This window comes from Pipistrellus kuhlii, unplaced genomic scaffold, assembly GCF_014108245.1.
Source record: "Pipistrellus kuhlii isolate mPipKuh1 unplaced genomic scaffold, mPipKuh1.p scaffold_m20_p_5, whole genome shotgun sequence".
NCBI lineage: Eukaryota > Metazoa > Chordata > Mammalia > Chiroptera > Vespertilionidae > Pipistrellus > Pipistrellus kuhlii.
The window spans coordinates 76,494,863-76,510,572 of NW_023425551.1; the positions used below are offsets into that span (position 1 = coordinate 76,494,863).

General features: G+C 57.4%; 2 protein-coding genes across 6 annotated transcripts in view; one reads left to right on the forward strand and one right to left on the reverse strand.

Moving 5' to 3' along the window:
• MOCS1 (molybdenum cofactor synthesis 1) overlaps positions 1-6,215 on the forward strand; it is a 35,457-nt gene extending 29,242 nt beyond the window's left edge. The window contains exons 6-11 of one of the 4 annotated variants that reach the window (XM_036415352.2): positions 130-241; positions 533-645; positions 1,124-1,234; positions 3,407-3,527; positions 3,980-4,027; positions 4,746-6,215. In XM_036415352.2, coding sequence (XP_036271245.1) covers positions 130-241; positions 533-645; positions 1,124-1,234; positions 3,407-3,527; positions 3,980-4,027; positions 4,746-5,506 — 1,266 coding nt within the window. In that variant the 3' untranslated portion in view covers positions 5,507-6,215. Of the gene's footprint in view, positions 1-129; positions 242-532; positions 646-1,123; positions 1,235-3,406; positions 3,528-3,979; positions 4,043-4,185; positions 4,675-4,745 lie in introns of those variants that run through there. The other 3 variants (XM_045573225.1, XM_036415354.2, XM_036415353.2) reach the window with 3 other exon arrangements.
• A 517-nt stretch (positions 6,216-6,732) lies between these two features.
• Positions 6,733-15,710, reverse strand: part of DAAM2 (dishevelled associated activator of morphogenesis 2) — a 106,027-nt gene continuing 97,049 nt past the window's right edge. For both annotated transcript variants that reach the window (XM_036415351.2, XM_036415349.2), the window contains 6 exons: positions 13,531-13,699; positions 13,249-13,356; positions 12,300-12,360; positions 11,033-11,164; positions 9,807-9,977; positions 6,733-9,498 (listed from right to left, as the gene is read on the reverse strand). In XM_036415351.2, the coding sequence (XP_036271244.1) occupies positions 9,277-9,498; positions 9,807-9,977; positions 11,033-11,164; positions 12,300-12,360; positions 13,249-13,356; positions 13,531-13,699 (863 nt within the window). In that variant the 3' untranslated portion in view covers positions 6,733-9,276. The remainder of the gene's footprint in view (positions 9,499-9,806; positions 9,978-11,032; positions 11,165-12,299; positions 12,361-13,248; positions 13,357-13,530; positions 13,700-15,710) is intronic.

Below are 15,710 nucleotides of genomic sequence, written 5' to 3' on the forward strand. Positions count from 1 at the left end.
AGAGCTGTGGGGTGAAGGGTAGGGACCGGGGCCTCCACTGGAGAGCCGAGGCAGGTCCCAGATCCCCAAAGGTCACCCCTGCAAAACAGCCTCGAGGGTCAGCACTCACGGTCCCTTCACCCCGGGCAGGTGAACTGCGTGGTGATGCGCGGCCTGAACGAGGATGAGCTCCTGGACTTTGTGGCCTTGACCGAGGGCCTCCCCTTGGACGTGCGCTTCATAGAGTACATGCCCTTTGACGGTCAGTGATGTGGGTGCGGAGGGCAGAGGAGGCTGGGCCTGCGGGCAGAGCATGGAGACCCCATGGAGGGTGTGTGGGGCAGCAAGGCCTGGCTCACACTCAGGGTGCTACTGACCTCCGACCCTGCTGTGTGTCTAGAAGCTTCTCCAGAGATGGTGGGTTGGCCCGGGCAGGGCTAGGCTAGGGCTGCAGAGGCATCGGAGGCTTTTAGGAGAGGCCTCCTGGGTCCAGGGCTGTGCAGGAGGGTGGGCTCCTGCCGTGCTGGTCTGGGAACCTCCAACCCCAATACAGGTAACAAGTGGAACGTCAAGAAGATGGTCAGCTACAAGGAGATGCTGGACACCCTGCGGCGGCAGTGGCCGGAGCTGGAGAAGCTGCCCGAGGAGGAATCCAGCACAGCCAAGGTGGGGCAGCCTAGGGCTGGGCAGAGGGAAGTTCGGGAGAGCTGGCGGGGGCCACGGGAGGTCAGCGAGCAGCAATGTAGGGCAGTGCCAGTTAGCAGGATGCCCCTCGGTGCCAGCATAGCGGCCTCTCTTTTCTGGATACAGAGGATATGGAAGCGGCCGGTTGTGGGACGGGGGTAAAGTGACTTGACATAGGACACAGGCCAGTAAGAGGGGGAGGGGTGCTAGGTCTACTCCTCCAGGGGCCTGCTCTGGCCACGGTGCTCCGGTCCCCGTATCCTTAGCTGGTCTCCTCGCAGGCCAGGCACGGGCACAGCTCATCCCCCACTCGTGTACCTGAGTCTTCTGTGGGCTGAGGGCCCTGGGTGCTCCCTTCTGAAGGCTTTCCCGAGAGGCCATGGAGTGAGGGCTCGGGTCGGCAGGGGGAGCGGGCCCTCCCGCCCAGGTTCCGCCACTGCCCTTCTCCCTCCTCGCCCAGACCTTCCGCGTCCCTGGCTTCCGAGGCCAGCTCAGCTTCATCACGTCCATGTCTGAGCACTTCTGTGGGACCTGCAACCGGCTGCGCATCACAGCCGACGGGAACCTCAAGGTGAGTGTCCACGTCCCTCCCACTGGCCCCGGGTGGAGGAGAGACAGCGGGGCACACGGGGTCGGGGGGTGAAATAGTGTCAGCTTTGGGGAGGTCATGGGAGCATCAGGGGAAGGTGAACTCATGGCATTCATGGGACCTCCCTTCCTCTCACTCCCTCCCTCCCTCCCTGTAACTTGCAGCTGATTGGGTGCCACTTTCCAGGACTTGGTGCTACCATGGTGGGGGAGGTGGTGAAGAGTCACTGTGCACATTCCCCCCCCCCCCCCCCACACACACACACACCTGGCCCCTTCAGCCAGCCAGGGCTCAGCTCTGAAACCAGCCTCGTTACTCATGTCTAATGAGCATGTGCTGCGTGCCTGCCCTGAGGGATGAAAGGGAGCCATAGACCTGCCCCCTCCCCCCGTTAGGGGCGCACAGGCTCCTTGCTAAGACCAAACAAAGCTGTGAATGTGAATGTGCGCAGGTGCAGGATTCTTGGTCCAATGAGTGATGACCTAAGGGTGATGGCTATAGGGGGTGGGCCTGAGGACAGTGCTGGACCTCAGTGAGCCTGGAGGATGGCTGGGTGGAAGTGAGGGCAGGGGAGGAGGCATGAGTGAGGGCAGCATCCTGGGCAGATCACAGTTGGACCCGGGAGAAGCATGGTAGGGGCTCGAGTGCCCAGGGAGAAGGTGCGGAGTGTTCTGTTGACCGGGCTGTGCAGGGTTTCTGAGCAGGAGGGAGACCCGGTCCCCTGTTCACGTTTTAGGAAAAATAGCCTGCAGGTGGAAGCTGGAAATAGGAAGACTGGTTAGGTGGCCATTTTGCAATGTCCCAAATGTGCAAGAGGGGGCGGAGAAGGTGGGAAGGAGGAAAGGGGATGTGGTCGTGCAGGTGGCGGTGGGAGAAAGGCGTCAGGGATGTCCACTCTGGGACCCGGTTAGGACTGAGGGGCGGGATGGGGGAGGGGGTTTCAGATGCTTCAGGTTTGCCATCCAAAAGGAACCCTTCAGCTGTTACTAAAAAGCAAAAAGGTTTTCCTGGGCTGGGATTTAAAGTGGACCTGAACTGTGGGTGGTGAGTCGGGGCCCTGCAGGAAATGGAAGGTGGGGTTCACCGGGCTGAAGGAGCAGGTGAGGGGAGCTGTGCGGGGTGTTGAGGCACCCCATGAGCAGCAGCTGGACCCCTCCTGGAGGGAGCAGAAGGGGAGGTGGTGCCATTGGGGCCAGTGAAAGCGGAGGCTGTGCAGTTGTCATTATGGAGGGAAGCAGCCGCTCCAATGAGTCAGTCAGAGAGGGAGGAAGCAGGGAGCAAGCGCCAGCCTCTTTCCTCTCACGCTCTCCTCTCCAGCAGCCCAGGCCCAGGCAGAAGCAGCTGGAGGGGCCTGGGAGGTGCAGTCTGGGCCTCCTGGAGGCCGAGAGCGGGGGAGAGTAGAATCCGGGGCCTGGTGGGGAGTGAGGATGGGAGCAGCTCGGTGAAGTAGGTGGACCTTTTGCTTGGATTTCACTCCTGTCTTCTCTGGTGGTCTCCGCCCTCAGGGGCTCCGCAAACATCCTTCTGACTCTGAGTCCACAGAGCCTTGTATAGCGCTGGCACATAGTAGGTGCTTTATAAGGTTCTGTGGGAGGGTGGTGGGTCTCTTTCTTTCTGGAGCCCCCAGAGCTCCAGCCTCTCTCGGGGCTGGGAGCCCTGAGTCAGTGTGACTGACCGCAGGGTGGCCTCCCTCAGCCATCTACTGTCCGCTCTGGCGTGGGACAGGGCAAGCAGGGGATGTCCACGAGATGGGACCAGGAGGGCCCGAGGGAGAATGGGATGTGCAAAGGGACTTGCTAGGTCTCAGCGAGGACTCCTCAGGAGGCCATTCCAGGGAAGGACCCAGAAAAGGGTGCATTTGGATGGCTGTCTCCATGAGCAGCGATTCCATTTTTTAAGGTGCATTCTCCACGCTGAAGGCGACAGGGTCATAAGCCAGAACCAGGCCAAGGACGTCTGAGTCTGCTTCCTGCCCTCCAGCCTGGCTCTTCCATCTGACGCCTTCTGCTCCTTGTGCTGAGAAGTCCTACCCTGACTGTGCCTGGCCGTGGGAGGCCTGGACACTGGTCCCAGCCCAGAGGGTTCTTCAGGGATGGGCCAGGCGAGGGATGGAGGACAGACGCACATTGTCCTCATCCTGTGACACCCCCTCAGGTCTGCCTCTTTGGGAACTCCGAGGTCTCCCTCCGGGATCACCTGCGGGCGGGGGCGTCCGAAGAGGAGCTGCTGGGGATTATCGGGGCGGCTGTGGGCAGGAAGAAGCGGCAGCACGCAGGTAAGGAAGGGCAGGGCAGGCCAGGATGGGTGAGTGGGTCACTGTCAGCAGGAGGGAAGCAGAGTTTGGATGGCTGGGTGGACAAAGCACAGCCTGACGGGAGCTGGGGCCTCAGCGTTGGGATGCAGTGATGGTTCTCCTGGGAGGCTGGCACAGTGGAGACTACAAGAGGCGGGTCCCCGAATTCTCCTGGGCTGTTTTATTGGTGGGGAAAGGGGTGTCATTGCCTCTCCCTCTCTCCCCACACACAGCCTCTGTCAGGGCAGGGCCTGGCGTCAGACTTCTGGGCTCGGTCCTAGGGGGCCTGCAGTACACAGTGGGGGCTTTGCCAGGTGCTCCTGGGTGAGTGCATGTCCACGGGCTGTCACCCCACTATGTCATGTTTGTGTCACGACCTGTCCCTCCTTCTCTCTCCTCCCCCGCTCTCCCTCCCCACCCTTCCCTCACCCCAGGCATGTTCAGTATCTCCCAGATGAAGAACCGGCCCATGATCCTCATCGGTGGGTGACCCAGCAGTACGTAACCACTCACCCTTGTCATTGGGGTTCCGTGGGGTGGGGCCCCCTGCCACAAGGCACCCCTAGATCCTGCATTTCATCCCGATGCTCACAGCCCCGTTTTTCTTCTGCTCCCCTTCATCCTGTCATGCCCCTCCAAGCTTTGACTGCCTCCGCTCTTCCCTGCACACACCCCTCACCCAGCATGACGCAGGAATAGTCACTGTCTCACCAGACACTTGGGGGGTCCTCAGATTTAATGATCACCAAGCTGCCCCCCAAATGTGGGGCTCCTGGTGAAGGCAGAGAGCTTATCCTGGGCTCGGGAACGTTCTAGCTCAGGAGCAGTGACAGGTGTCTCCTCCCCTCTGGAATGTGGGCCCAATCCTGCATCGGGGCCACTGGCCCCCATTGGGCAGTGTGTCGCCAGCTTCTGCGCAGGGCAGAGCATGAGCAGCAAGCTGAGAGTGCGACTTTCAGGTTTCTTAACTCCCAGGAACCATGCGATGAGGACCTCTCTCATTGGGTGGGATGCCGCAAACAGAACACCTCTCATACAGAGCTGCCCGCGGTGTCTTCTCCCTTTCTCGGCTTTGTGCTCTCCATTCCTCCGCCAGTGGTGTGGGCAGAACCGGAGTCGGGGAGGGAGGGTTGTGAGAGGAGGTGGGGAAAAGATGCCCTTTGCCCTGAGTCTGTCTTCCCCTTCCTTCTTGCCTTCCAGAACTGTTTCTGATGCTCCGAGATTCCCCACCAGCCATTCCAAGCATTTCCTCTTGGGACCCACTCGGCGTTCAGGGCCTGAGACGCAGCGTGCGTCTCTCCAACCAGGGGGCGACCCTGTGGAAGGGCTGCCGGGTGCCCCAGACGCCTCCCCTCGCACAGCGGGGGCTGGGGGCTGGCTCCCCTCAGAGACACTACTCCTCCCACCCGGACTCCGACGCCAACCCTCAGTGCCTTAGCCCCGCGTCCCGGGCTCCTGCCGCCCACTCAGGACCGCTGCCCGCCTCGGACCAGCTCACCCACGTGGACACGGAAGGCCGGGCAGCTATGGTGGATGTGGGTGGAAAGCCGGACACAGAGCGCGTGGCCGTGGCCTCCGCCGTGGTCCTCCTGGGGCCGGAGGCCTTCAGACTCGTCCAGGAGAACCAGCTAAAGAAGGGAGATGCCCTGGCGGTGGCCCAGCTGGCCGGAGTCCAGGCCGCCAAGCTGACCAGCCAGCTGATCCCCCTGTGCCACCACGTGGCCCTGAGCCACGTGCAGGTGCGGCTGGAGCTGGACGGCGCACGCCACGCCGTGGTGATCCGGGCCTCCTGCCGGGCTCGGGGCCCCACCGGGGTGGAGATGGAGGCCCTGACCTCAGCCGCGGTGGCCGCCCTCACCCTGTACGACATGTGCAAGGCGGTCAGCAGGGACATCGTGTTGGGGGACATCAAGCTCATCAGCAAGACGGGGGGCCAGCGGGGAGACTTCCACCGGACCTAGAGCCCCTGCCCTCTCACCCGCGGCCCAGCCGGGTCACGAGGGAAAGACGTCTAGTTCCTCTAACCCGTCACTGTTGACCTTCGCCGGTAGGAAGCCCATGGTCAGCCCATGCCTTCCTGCTGATGGTGACCGGCGAGGTCTCCTCTATTCGGAGAGAAAGCAGCAGGCCCTTCGCCTTCCTGGACACCAGGTGACGGGAGGGGTCACAGCGGGCGATGCTAGATGGCAGAAGTCAGCTGTGTCATCTGCAGGCCATTCAGATGGCCAGTTTCGTGGCTCGCTCTGGGCTTTCTCTCCTGCTGCTTCCCTGGGGAGAGGAGGAGGCTCACAGAGCAGAGGAAGCCGCTGCGAAGGGAATGCACAGTGGCACTAAGAAGGTACGGGACTTCTCGTCTGGGAGTCACAGCCCTTGCCCGCCCTGCCTCTCCGCCCTCCGCCCTCAGGAGGAAAGCCAGGCCCTTCAGACCTGCGGGCTTCTGGTTTAACAACGCACAGTCCTGCCTGCTCCCTGACCTTCGCCCCCCTAACAGGACCCACAGGGCTGCGGCCCTCAGGACTCCTGACCAGCCACTCAGGTGGCCCCTGGCCCCTGCCTGCACTGCTGTCCCCCCACACCACCCCTTTATTCTGGAACATATCAGGGAAAGAAGAGAGTTGGAGGTTGCCTTCACCCTCAGCGCACAAATAAAGCCTGGATGCCAACTTCGGAGACGCGGGAATGAGGACGGTCTGTGCACAGGGCTCGCAGCCGCTAGGATTTCATGCCCACCCTGCACCCACCCAGGCCATGCCCCCGGGGAGAGGAGCAGGAGGGTGCTGGAGAGGCCGCAGGTGCACGCCTACCCTCCATCCCCATTCCCTGTGGGAGTGGTGGAGGCGAGCTGGGTGTGGAAGGCTGACGGTAAGACGGTCGGGGAGGAGTCCGAAACTCATCACTGGCCGTTAGAGATCAGGAAGTGGTTAGAGGTTCCTGGGCTTCAGCCCAAACACTGGCCTAGGCTGCTGGGCCCTCGAACGTGGATCCCTCCTTGGGCCTGTCCTTGGGACCTCCCACCTGCCTCCCTCTGCTCAGCCCGGGAAAGGGAAGGCCACACTCCTGATGTCAAGCTTCGGCCCAGGTCAGCTCCTGCAGGCGTCACCGCGGGGCCCTCGGCGCTGGGAGGAGCTGGCTCCCCACACCCCAGCCCCTCACAAGAAGAAAGGAAGCACGGGTTTCAAGGCAGGCTGGGTGGTATGGGTTTTAATATTTTTTAGTATTACAATATATTCTTATAAAAAAGGTGCGGGTCAAAAGGACACTGCCCATTCCGTACATCAGCCTCCTCTGTCCTCTGAGACCGCGGGCGAGAGCCGCCTTGGCAAGAAGGCGGCCCAGTGGGTGGGAACAGGAAGGGCCCGGGGAGCCTGGGCCAGACCCTTCCCGGCCCCCTGGAGGACTTGCTCTTCCTGTGGCCCTAGACACACCTTACTTCCATCACGGAGGCTGGGGGAGGTGGGGGCGTGCTGCAGGGGACAGGTTGCCTTAGTTAAATGGATTTTACATTGGACACAAAATTAGACAGAGGGAGACATTCACCGAGGATGGCGGGAAGGGCCCTGGAAGAGACCAAGGAACACAGGCGTAAACATGAAGCACATCCAGGACCAAGGCGGCCGGCTCCACGGGGCACTGTTCCCTCAGCCAAGTCGGTGGCGATGGTCTGTGGTCCAAGGCACTCGTGGAGATCTGGCTACCGTGGCATCTGGTGCCAGAGCCACTGGCCAGATCTTGAAAACAATAAATAGAGAAGGGAACATCGGGGTGAGAAGCCAGAGCTCTGGAACAATGCATGTGTCCTCTAGAAACAGTGGAGTCCAACTGCTCTCCTGCGCACCCCACTTGTCTCCGTCCGCTTCCGTATCCCTCGTCTTCCATGGGGCATATCCAGTCTCCGTAGCAGGTGGGAAGGCCAGGCTTTGGCACAGCTGTTGGATGGCAATGGAGCCCGACCTGTGCCCTGCCCTGTGGGTTATGTGCACCCCAGCCAGGTGGGGAGAGGAGTCCGGAGGCCCCACGTACCACCTCCCCTCATCCCAATGCCAACCCTCAGCGAGCTCCTGGGTGTGCCGAGTAACACAGCCCTGCAGCTCTTCCCAGAAGCCTTCACCTTGCCCTCCCCTGGGCTCCAGGATGGCCCTGCACCCAGGTCCCGGCCACACTTATGTTTTCTCTAATCCTCCCCCTCAAACCAACACACATGCTGGGCTCACCAACCCTGTTTCTTCCCCAGAAGTTACTATGGCCCCATGTGGAAAAAGAGGCAGCTGGAGCGTGGGCCCAGCCCACCAGTCTGTCCACTGGCAGTAACCCTGAGCCTGAGCCAGGAGCAGGTTAGAAGGGCAGACACGTAAAGGGAGGGTCAGGAGAACAGGAGGCGAGGAGCCCGTGGATGGGGTGCAGACAGAACGGAAGGTGAACTTGGGGAGGGGGGCGGTCATATTAAAAATAAGAGTCCTGATGGAAGTGGCCTCACCTCCTCTTTTAGAAGATGTTTTGCTTAGATACAGCCATCGACTCACCCGCTCAGGGTGCAGAATGGGAAATGGGAATGGACCAGAGTGAGCCCCTGGGAGGCAGGTTGAAGAACCAATCAGGTACCGACGATGGGGGTGGCCGTTCAGGCAGTGCTCTCCCCAGGAAGTCAGCCTCCCCAACTCCATCTGCCCAGCTTCCCCGCCTGCTCCAGCCCAGGTCCGATGGCCTCAGAGGAGGAGACATCTCCGAGATGGTGTGTAAGTGCAGAGGGTAGCCCGGCCCTCAGGACCCTCTCAGGAATTGACCCCTCAGCCAGCCATCTACTCAGGGTTAGAGGGGGCCTCCTGAGTGCTGGACAGGATGGAGGTCCCCACGGCTCCTACCCTGAGGCAGACGTCAGAAAGAGTGCGGGGTCTGAGGAACGAGTGGTAGAATAGAAGGCTCTGGTACGGGGCTGTGTGAGGTCAGTTTCTCAGGACCATGGCCCAGGGTCCCAATGCCTAAGGCACAAAGTATGGTGGTGAGGGGGGGAGGGTCTTTGTTACAACCCTTCCCTTATCAGACTCATAAAATACCTGATGGGGAGCTGTAGCCAGGGAACCCATAGGTGGGTTTTCTGGGATTCTAGGTTAGCAGACAGGATGGAGGTGGCAGTGGGAAGGATGGGGGAGACTTAGACATGTGAGAGGCTGGAGTGAGTGGTGATGGAAAAAACAGGCTCTGCTACTCCGCGTCCTGAGGACTTGGTCCCCGTGGTACCCTCAGCATCTTTCCTGGAGCACGTCTAGGATACATAGTGCCTCTTCCTTTCCATCAGGAGGGCAAGGGGCTCCTAGATCCATGGCCCATCAGCCGCCTCTTGAGGGCTGGGAGCCTGGATCTCTCACCTGGTCTTGGGGTGCCCCCCTGCCCAGGTACTGCCCACCGCACATGAGAGCTGAGCAAGACCCAGGGACCTGTCCAGGCTGGATGTGGGCGGCTCTGTGCCAGCATGTGGGTGCCGAGCCTGCCAGGGAGGTCCCAGCGGGCCTCCGAGAGTGATGCTGGGGCCCGGAGGCAGGACGAGTGATAGGAAGAGGAGAGGGAGCAGCCCTTCAGGTCAATGTGGGAGACACCCGGTCCTGCCTCATGTAGCCACACCCCGGGACCCAGCCCGGGGCTCTCAGCCGAGCACCACGTGGTTAAGTGTCCTGCCACCTCCACGCCGCCCCTGGCCATCCCTGTCTCCTGGCCTCCAATACGGCCAGTGCCCAAGTCAGCAATTCAGCCTGTTGATGGCCCGCTCCCGGGTCACTTCCAGGGCCAGGTTCCCAGATCGCTTGCGGCTGCGCTTGAGCTTGCACAAGTCCTTGTCGAAAACCTCCCCGGAGCGCAGGGCTGACACCAGGTCGTCGAACTCGCCGCCCTCCTCCAGCGTGTTGCCCGCGTGGACCTTCCGCTGCCGCTGCCACCGCTCCCGTTCCCGCTGCTCCTTCAGCTGCAGCGGAGGGGGACAGGCTGAGGCCGGGCAGCCACCCCCAGACCTATAGGCCATGTCACCCAGCAGGGGACCTCCCCCACTGTGTCCTGGATGCCAGTGTTCACCAACTGCCATCCCCACCACCACCACCCAGGATGCCCTGTGCTCTCTCCTCTAAGGCGGAAGACATTCTCGCCCCTGTGGGGCGGGGGGATTGACATCAGTCTCTACAGTGCTTCTTGGCCCCTGTCCTCCTCAAACACCCCAACTATTGACCCCTGGGGACACCCCACTGGGACCTGCCTCTCACCCTGCCTGCCACTCACCATGGCTTCCATGCGCACCCGCCGCTCCTCCTCCTCCTTCCTCCTCCTCATGGCTTCCAGGTCCTGCTGGGCCTCTGAGAAGGCCTGCAGGAAGGTGTCGAAGATGCCAAAGAACTCGTCGGGCTGCATCTTGCTGTCCTGCTCCCCAAAGTGCACCAGGGCCTTGGAGAACTGTCAGGGGGAGAAGAGCTTGGAGAATCACCCCTGAGCACCACGGGCCACATGGTTAGCTGGGTGCCAGCCAGAGCTGAGTCCAGGCCGAAGCTGGGGCGTTTGGCATGGGGTCAGGGCTGGAGAAGGGGAGACCCCCTTGTCAGCAGGGTGCAGACAAGGCTGAAGGAAAAGGTGGAGGTAGACACCCTCAGGACGTGGGGGTCCAAACTGGCTGACGAGGCTGCCCAGAGCCACTTCTGGGCCTTGTCACGGTGTGAGTGCGGGGCAGGAGCTGCCTGGGACCGAACTGCCTGGTCAGAAATCAGAAGGGCCTCAGAGATCATAGTTATTGGGCTAGTTGTCCTGTGCCTTGGTTTTCTCATCTGTAAAGTGGGGATGATGATAATAGAACCTACTTCAGTGTTGCTGTGGGGCTTAACGCGTTAACAGAGGCAACCAGGCACTGCTCTGCAGTGAGAGCACCATCTCTGACCCACTCAGAGTCCTCCAAGGAAGACCTCCCTGCCCTGTGTGTGCTCCATGGGCCCGTGTGAGTGCTCCTGTGAGCATCTCAGCACTGCTGGACCTCAGGCCCCATTCCGGACCCCCTGAAGAAGGACACATGTTTTACTAAAACTCCCACAAACATGTCCACATGCAAGTCAGTGTGAGAGGCAGGAACTGAGGCCGAAGCTAGCACCAGCCATTCTAACCCAATTCTGTCCAGCAAAGCCGGGCAGCCCGGGCAGTTACCGAACCTCTCTGGATCTCAGTGCACGTATCTGTGGAAAGTGCCAATAACCATTCAACAAACCCATAGAGTGCGCAGTGAGCCTGCGGTGAAGCAGTGCGCTGCTCAGCACCTGAAGAATGGGTTAGGATCTTTGCATTAGAGTTGCTATTGCCTCCTTTTGGGAGTGAGGATGTGGTTGGTCCTCGGGGCTCTGCGACTTTGGGTCTGTCCCTCCTGGGGCACCGGGTAGGCGTGGTGAAGGAGCCCCATCGACGTAAGGCTGAGTTGGAGAGGGCTGGGGTGGGCTAGGCTAGAGTGAGCGGAGGCTTGGGCCCCTCACCTTGTCCCGAGCCTCGCTGAGCTGGTCCTCTAGCTCGGAGAAGCTAAAGCTGGACACCGTGATGAAGTCGCTCATAACAGGGACGAATTTGTCGTTTGGCTCCCGCGCCTGGCGTTTCTGATATTCCAGCTCCTGAGGGGGAGAGAGAAGTGCTGGTTAGATTAGTGGTGGGTCACCGCCCTGCCCACCCTGCTGTCAGTCATGGGGCGATGGGCTTTCCTTTGGAAGAGGAACACCCTGGGCGTCCATTCTAAGGGAGCAAAGATTGTGAGAGTTTTCAGCCAGCCCACCCGCCTCTATCCTGCCCTCACCCACCCTGCCATTTTCCTGTCTCTAGACCTGGGCTACCCAAGTGTGGCCTGCCACCAGCCGCATCAACCTCACCGGGGGAAGGTGAAGAAACAGACTCTCGGGTCCCACCCAGACCTCTGGGATCAGAGGCTGCCTCTTAGCAAGACCCCCAGGTGATCGTGTGCACATCCAAGTGGGAGACGCATTCCTAAATCTCGCTGACACTGCTGGCCGGGGACCACGCTTTGGGAAGCACTTGATAAATTGGCTGTCACCCTCAGAGCAGCAGTGAAAGGTTCTTCCTCATCTTTAACTTCGTTCTCTAAGCTCATTCTCTGTACCCGTAATACCCACACACATTCTCCATACCTGTAACATCCCCCCCCACATGTGCTCGGTGAAGATGGGTATAGGGGACAAAGAGTTGGGGACATCCCCACACCGAGCCAGCCTAGCCAAGGGCCAGAGACAGTGTCATCAGAGGAGCCATCAGAGCAGGAATGGTGGCAACCAAAGACCTAGGTCTCCAGTAAAGAGTGAAGCCAGGCCTGGGAGGAGGTAAGGAGACATGAGGCAGGGACCCCTGGGGATAGTGGTCCCCAGTGTCACAGGGTGCCACCTGCCCTTCACTGGCGCCCAAAGCATGTGGGTCCTCTTTCCCACCTACCGGAATCAGAGTTAAGCATGTGTCTGATCTATGGTTCAGTCCACCCCTCCGCCTAGTACACATGTTGGCAGGGACCGGGTTAGTGTCAGGGTCCCTCTTTGAGAGCCTACCTTTAAGCCCCGGATAAGCCGATCATCCTCCCGGAGGCTGGCTCTGTGCTAGAGGCTGTGCTCATTATTCTCTCACCCAAGCCATGAGCGCTGGGCCGGGCATGCATCTGACAGGGTCTGCTGCCTGGGGGCCTACCGTCTGACCCAGTGCCCCTGACTGCAGCCCCTCACTCTCACACATCAGGAATGATGTACTCACCATCTCGACCTCTCTGAGGCCCTTTCTGAGACTGCTGATCTCCTTCTCCAGTTCTGCCAGGCTGTGGAGGGGCACAGAGGGAGGGACAGGAGATGAAAGTGGTCCAGGAGAAGGCAGTTTGAAACCCTGAGGCCTGGGGGTCAGTGGGCCTGAGCCCCAGTCCTGCATTGGCCACTAACAAGTAGCCAACCTCCGCCTTCCTCCCCACCCACCGTGCTCTGTTGGTGCTGCTGTAGAATCACGGGGGTGAAACTTATGCTCTATAGATCCCTGAGATCAGACATGGCAGGTTCCTAACACGTGGCCTCTGGCATGGATTTATTTTTTACTGCCAGGGAAGAGGTGTAAGTTCATAACTTGTAAGTATTACACTTGTAAGCAGTAAGCATTTGATGATGCTAGCAATGTACCACTGCATTTCTCCTTCTACTGAAGATGCTTCTAACTACTTATATATGTTCAGGTCTGACTTTGGTGCCCCACCCATCGCTCCTTGGACCATTCACTGCGGTGTACAGTCCTGACTTCTGCTATGAGCCCTTTTTCTGGGAGCCAGAGAGTAATGCCCCACCCCCTGAGCCCCTCAGCCAGTGACAGACAGGAGATGGTGTATGATGTCCCAGGTCCCTCACCACTTGGTAAGTCTAGAAGAGTGTCTTGCACTATCTCCCTTACTTCCTTGGAAAGGGTCAAGCTCCAGCTGCCACCAGTGGTAGCTGGTGGAATGACACTCCCATTAGTAGCCTTCCCACTCCTGGCTCACTTCCCCACCCCCACTCTGATTCCTGGGAGATCCCTGAATAAAGGTTTGAAGAGCAAATAGTCTGTCTTCATTTGGCAGACCCTGAGACACTGCCCCTCCCTACTCAGCCCAGAGTAGCCCCAAGGAGGACATGTGGACAGAGCGAATGTGGACAGGAGAGGATGCAGCCTCGGAGGGACCCCTCACTTGACTTTGGCGGCTTCTGGAAGATGCTGCAGTTCCGAGGGCATGTTCAGGATGTCGGGGAAGTGCTTCTCCAGGATCATGATCATGTAATGGAGCAGAGAGATGTTCCTGTGGGTGAAAGGCAGCTTATAGCTAAGGGGACGAGGGTCAGTAGGAAACCAGGCAGAGGTATAGAGGAGAGAGGCCACGGGTTGGGTTGGAAATGCAGGGAGGGCCCAAGGGATGAGGGGCAAGGCTGGGGGGGTGGGGGTGATGGAGGCTCAGGAAGCAGGCAGATCGCACCTGTCGATGCTGGACTTGGTGTCGGCAATCTTGTTGAGGCTGGCCACCCGGAACCCGTAGGCGCCCCCACGCTGCCCCTTGTTCATGAAGTTCCCGATGGCCAGGACGATCTCCAGCATCTGCTTCAGACGCCTGCTGCGGATCAGCTCCCGGGAGGCCAGCAGGATGGCTGGGGGGGAGGGAGGGGCAGTTCAGATCCTTACAGACTGGGCCAGGGCAGCTGGTCCCCTCGCACCCCAGCATGGTGCCACCACAAAGTCCAGAAAAGGGGCTGCAAGTGTCTTGCACTCTCAGAGGGGCAGGAATCATGCCCAAGCTGCCACAGACCAGCTACCCCACCCCTGCCCACCTCCAGTGCAGGGACCAACTTGCCAAATGCCAATTTGCCAAATAACACATTCTTAGAATGTGCCAACTCTTCCTAAGAATATATTCGAGAATATATTTTTCTTGTGGATATTAAAGATTATGAATATAGTCTTCCTCTGGATATATATATAAGCGTATAATATTTTCACTTTTCTAAACTTAGTGATTGAAATTTAAATTTTAGCATTTTACATATTGTGGGACTCTCCTTACCTCTTTTGAAATGTTGGATTTTATTTAGTATTTTTGAAAAGAAAAAAATTCTCTCAAATTAAATTATAACATGTCACCAATTGTAATATTCCCAAATTACTTTTGTCCTACAAGATAATTGTGTGCTTTGTAGATGATGGTGTCTTTGATTAAATAAGTGACTTGACATCTGTTGAATATAATTTTTAAAAACATTCCAATCTTCAGGTATTTTAGCTATTTTATCCTCTTAAGTAATGGATTTGCTAGAAACTCAAATTAAGCTAGCGGTGACCAGAACTTCTGTAATTAAGTCTAACATGGATAGCATGGCCCTTTCTCAGCTACTATGTATTTATGGCAAATGTGCAGAATCAGGAGACAAGTCCTACACTGAAATGTTGGCTACTAGCTGTGGAATTTACCTTTTGGTTATTAAATGTGGTGTTAAGAAGACCAAACTAGCCTATGATCTTCGGCTTATGCCAAACTGAACATGCTTTAAGATGCTGCTACGAAGACAAGATGAGAACCATCTGCTAAATATGTGCAGAAAATCTTCAAGACAGAAAACCTTCAAGACAATCTTCAAGGTAATTGTAGGAGAAGAAGAAGAAAAAAGAGAAGGTGGAGGAAGAGGAAGAGGAGAGGGAGGAGGAGAGAGGAAGGGAGAAGAAGAGGAGGGGGGTGGGAGAAGGGAAAGAAGGGGAAGGAGAGTAATATAGAAGGATTGTCAGTAGCTTCTGAAGTTGAACATGTACATATTCTATGACTGTTACACTTGAAGGGCATTTGAGTGGTTTCCAGCCCATCCCTTAAATTATAAATACCCTGGTTAAATAAATTATGGTGTATTGATAAATGGAGTAAAATGCAGCTTTGAGAATGAATAGCCCACTGCTACATGTAACTACACTGACACACAATCATAATGTTGAGCAAAAGAAACAAGTATGGTGAGGACAGGGTCAGTGACACAGAACTGGGGAGGCTGTCCCACTTCTATAAAGTTCAAGCTGGACAAAACTTTTATAGAGGAGGGGAGAGCAGTGGTTGGAGGAGGTAATGTTTGAGATGGGGGGCATGAAAAAGGGGCTAGAAATACTCCACTCAACCGGATGTCAATCACACCAGTGAGCTCACGTCACCATAATTCCCCAACTAGGACTCATGATTCTGTGTCCTTTTCCACATGCACATTTCAATAAAAAGTTTACTTTAAAATAGAACTACTTATAAAAGTTCCAGCAGTTTTTATTGGTTGAGATGGTTTCTCTTTGGTTGATATGCTATTTGAAAAACCTGCGAAGGAATCCTCTTGAAAATGCTGAAATGATGGCAAAACAGATGACAAGGGTTCAAAGAAAGTCAGTGCAAATGGGGAGAGTCCCGTGTGCAGAGCAGACGGTTCAGATACGTTCAGAAGAATAATGGGCTCATGAATGCATTCATAAGAGCATGTTTACATTTGAAACCATATTCATCTTAACTATATTCAGTAAATGTATTCATAATAACAATCAGTAAATTTAGTATATTCGAAAACGAACATATTCATAAGAATATATTCAAGAAACATTTATGAATATATTCATAAAAGAACTGGTACATTTGTCAAG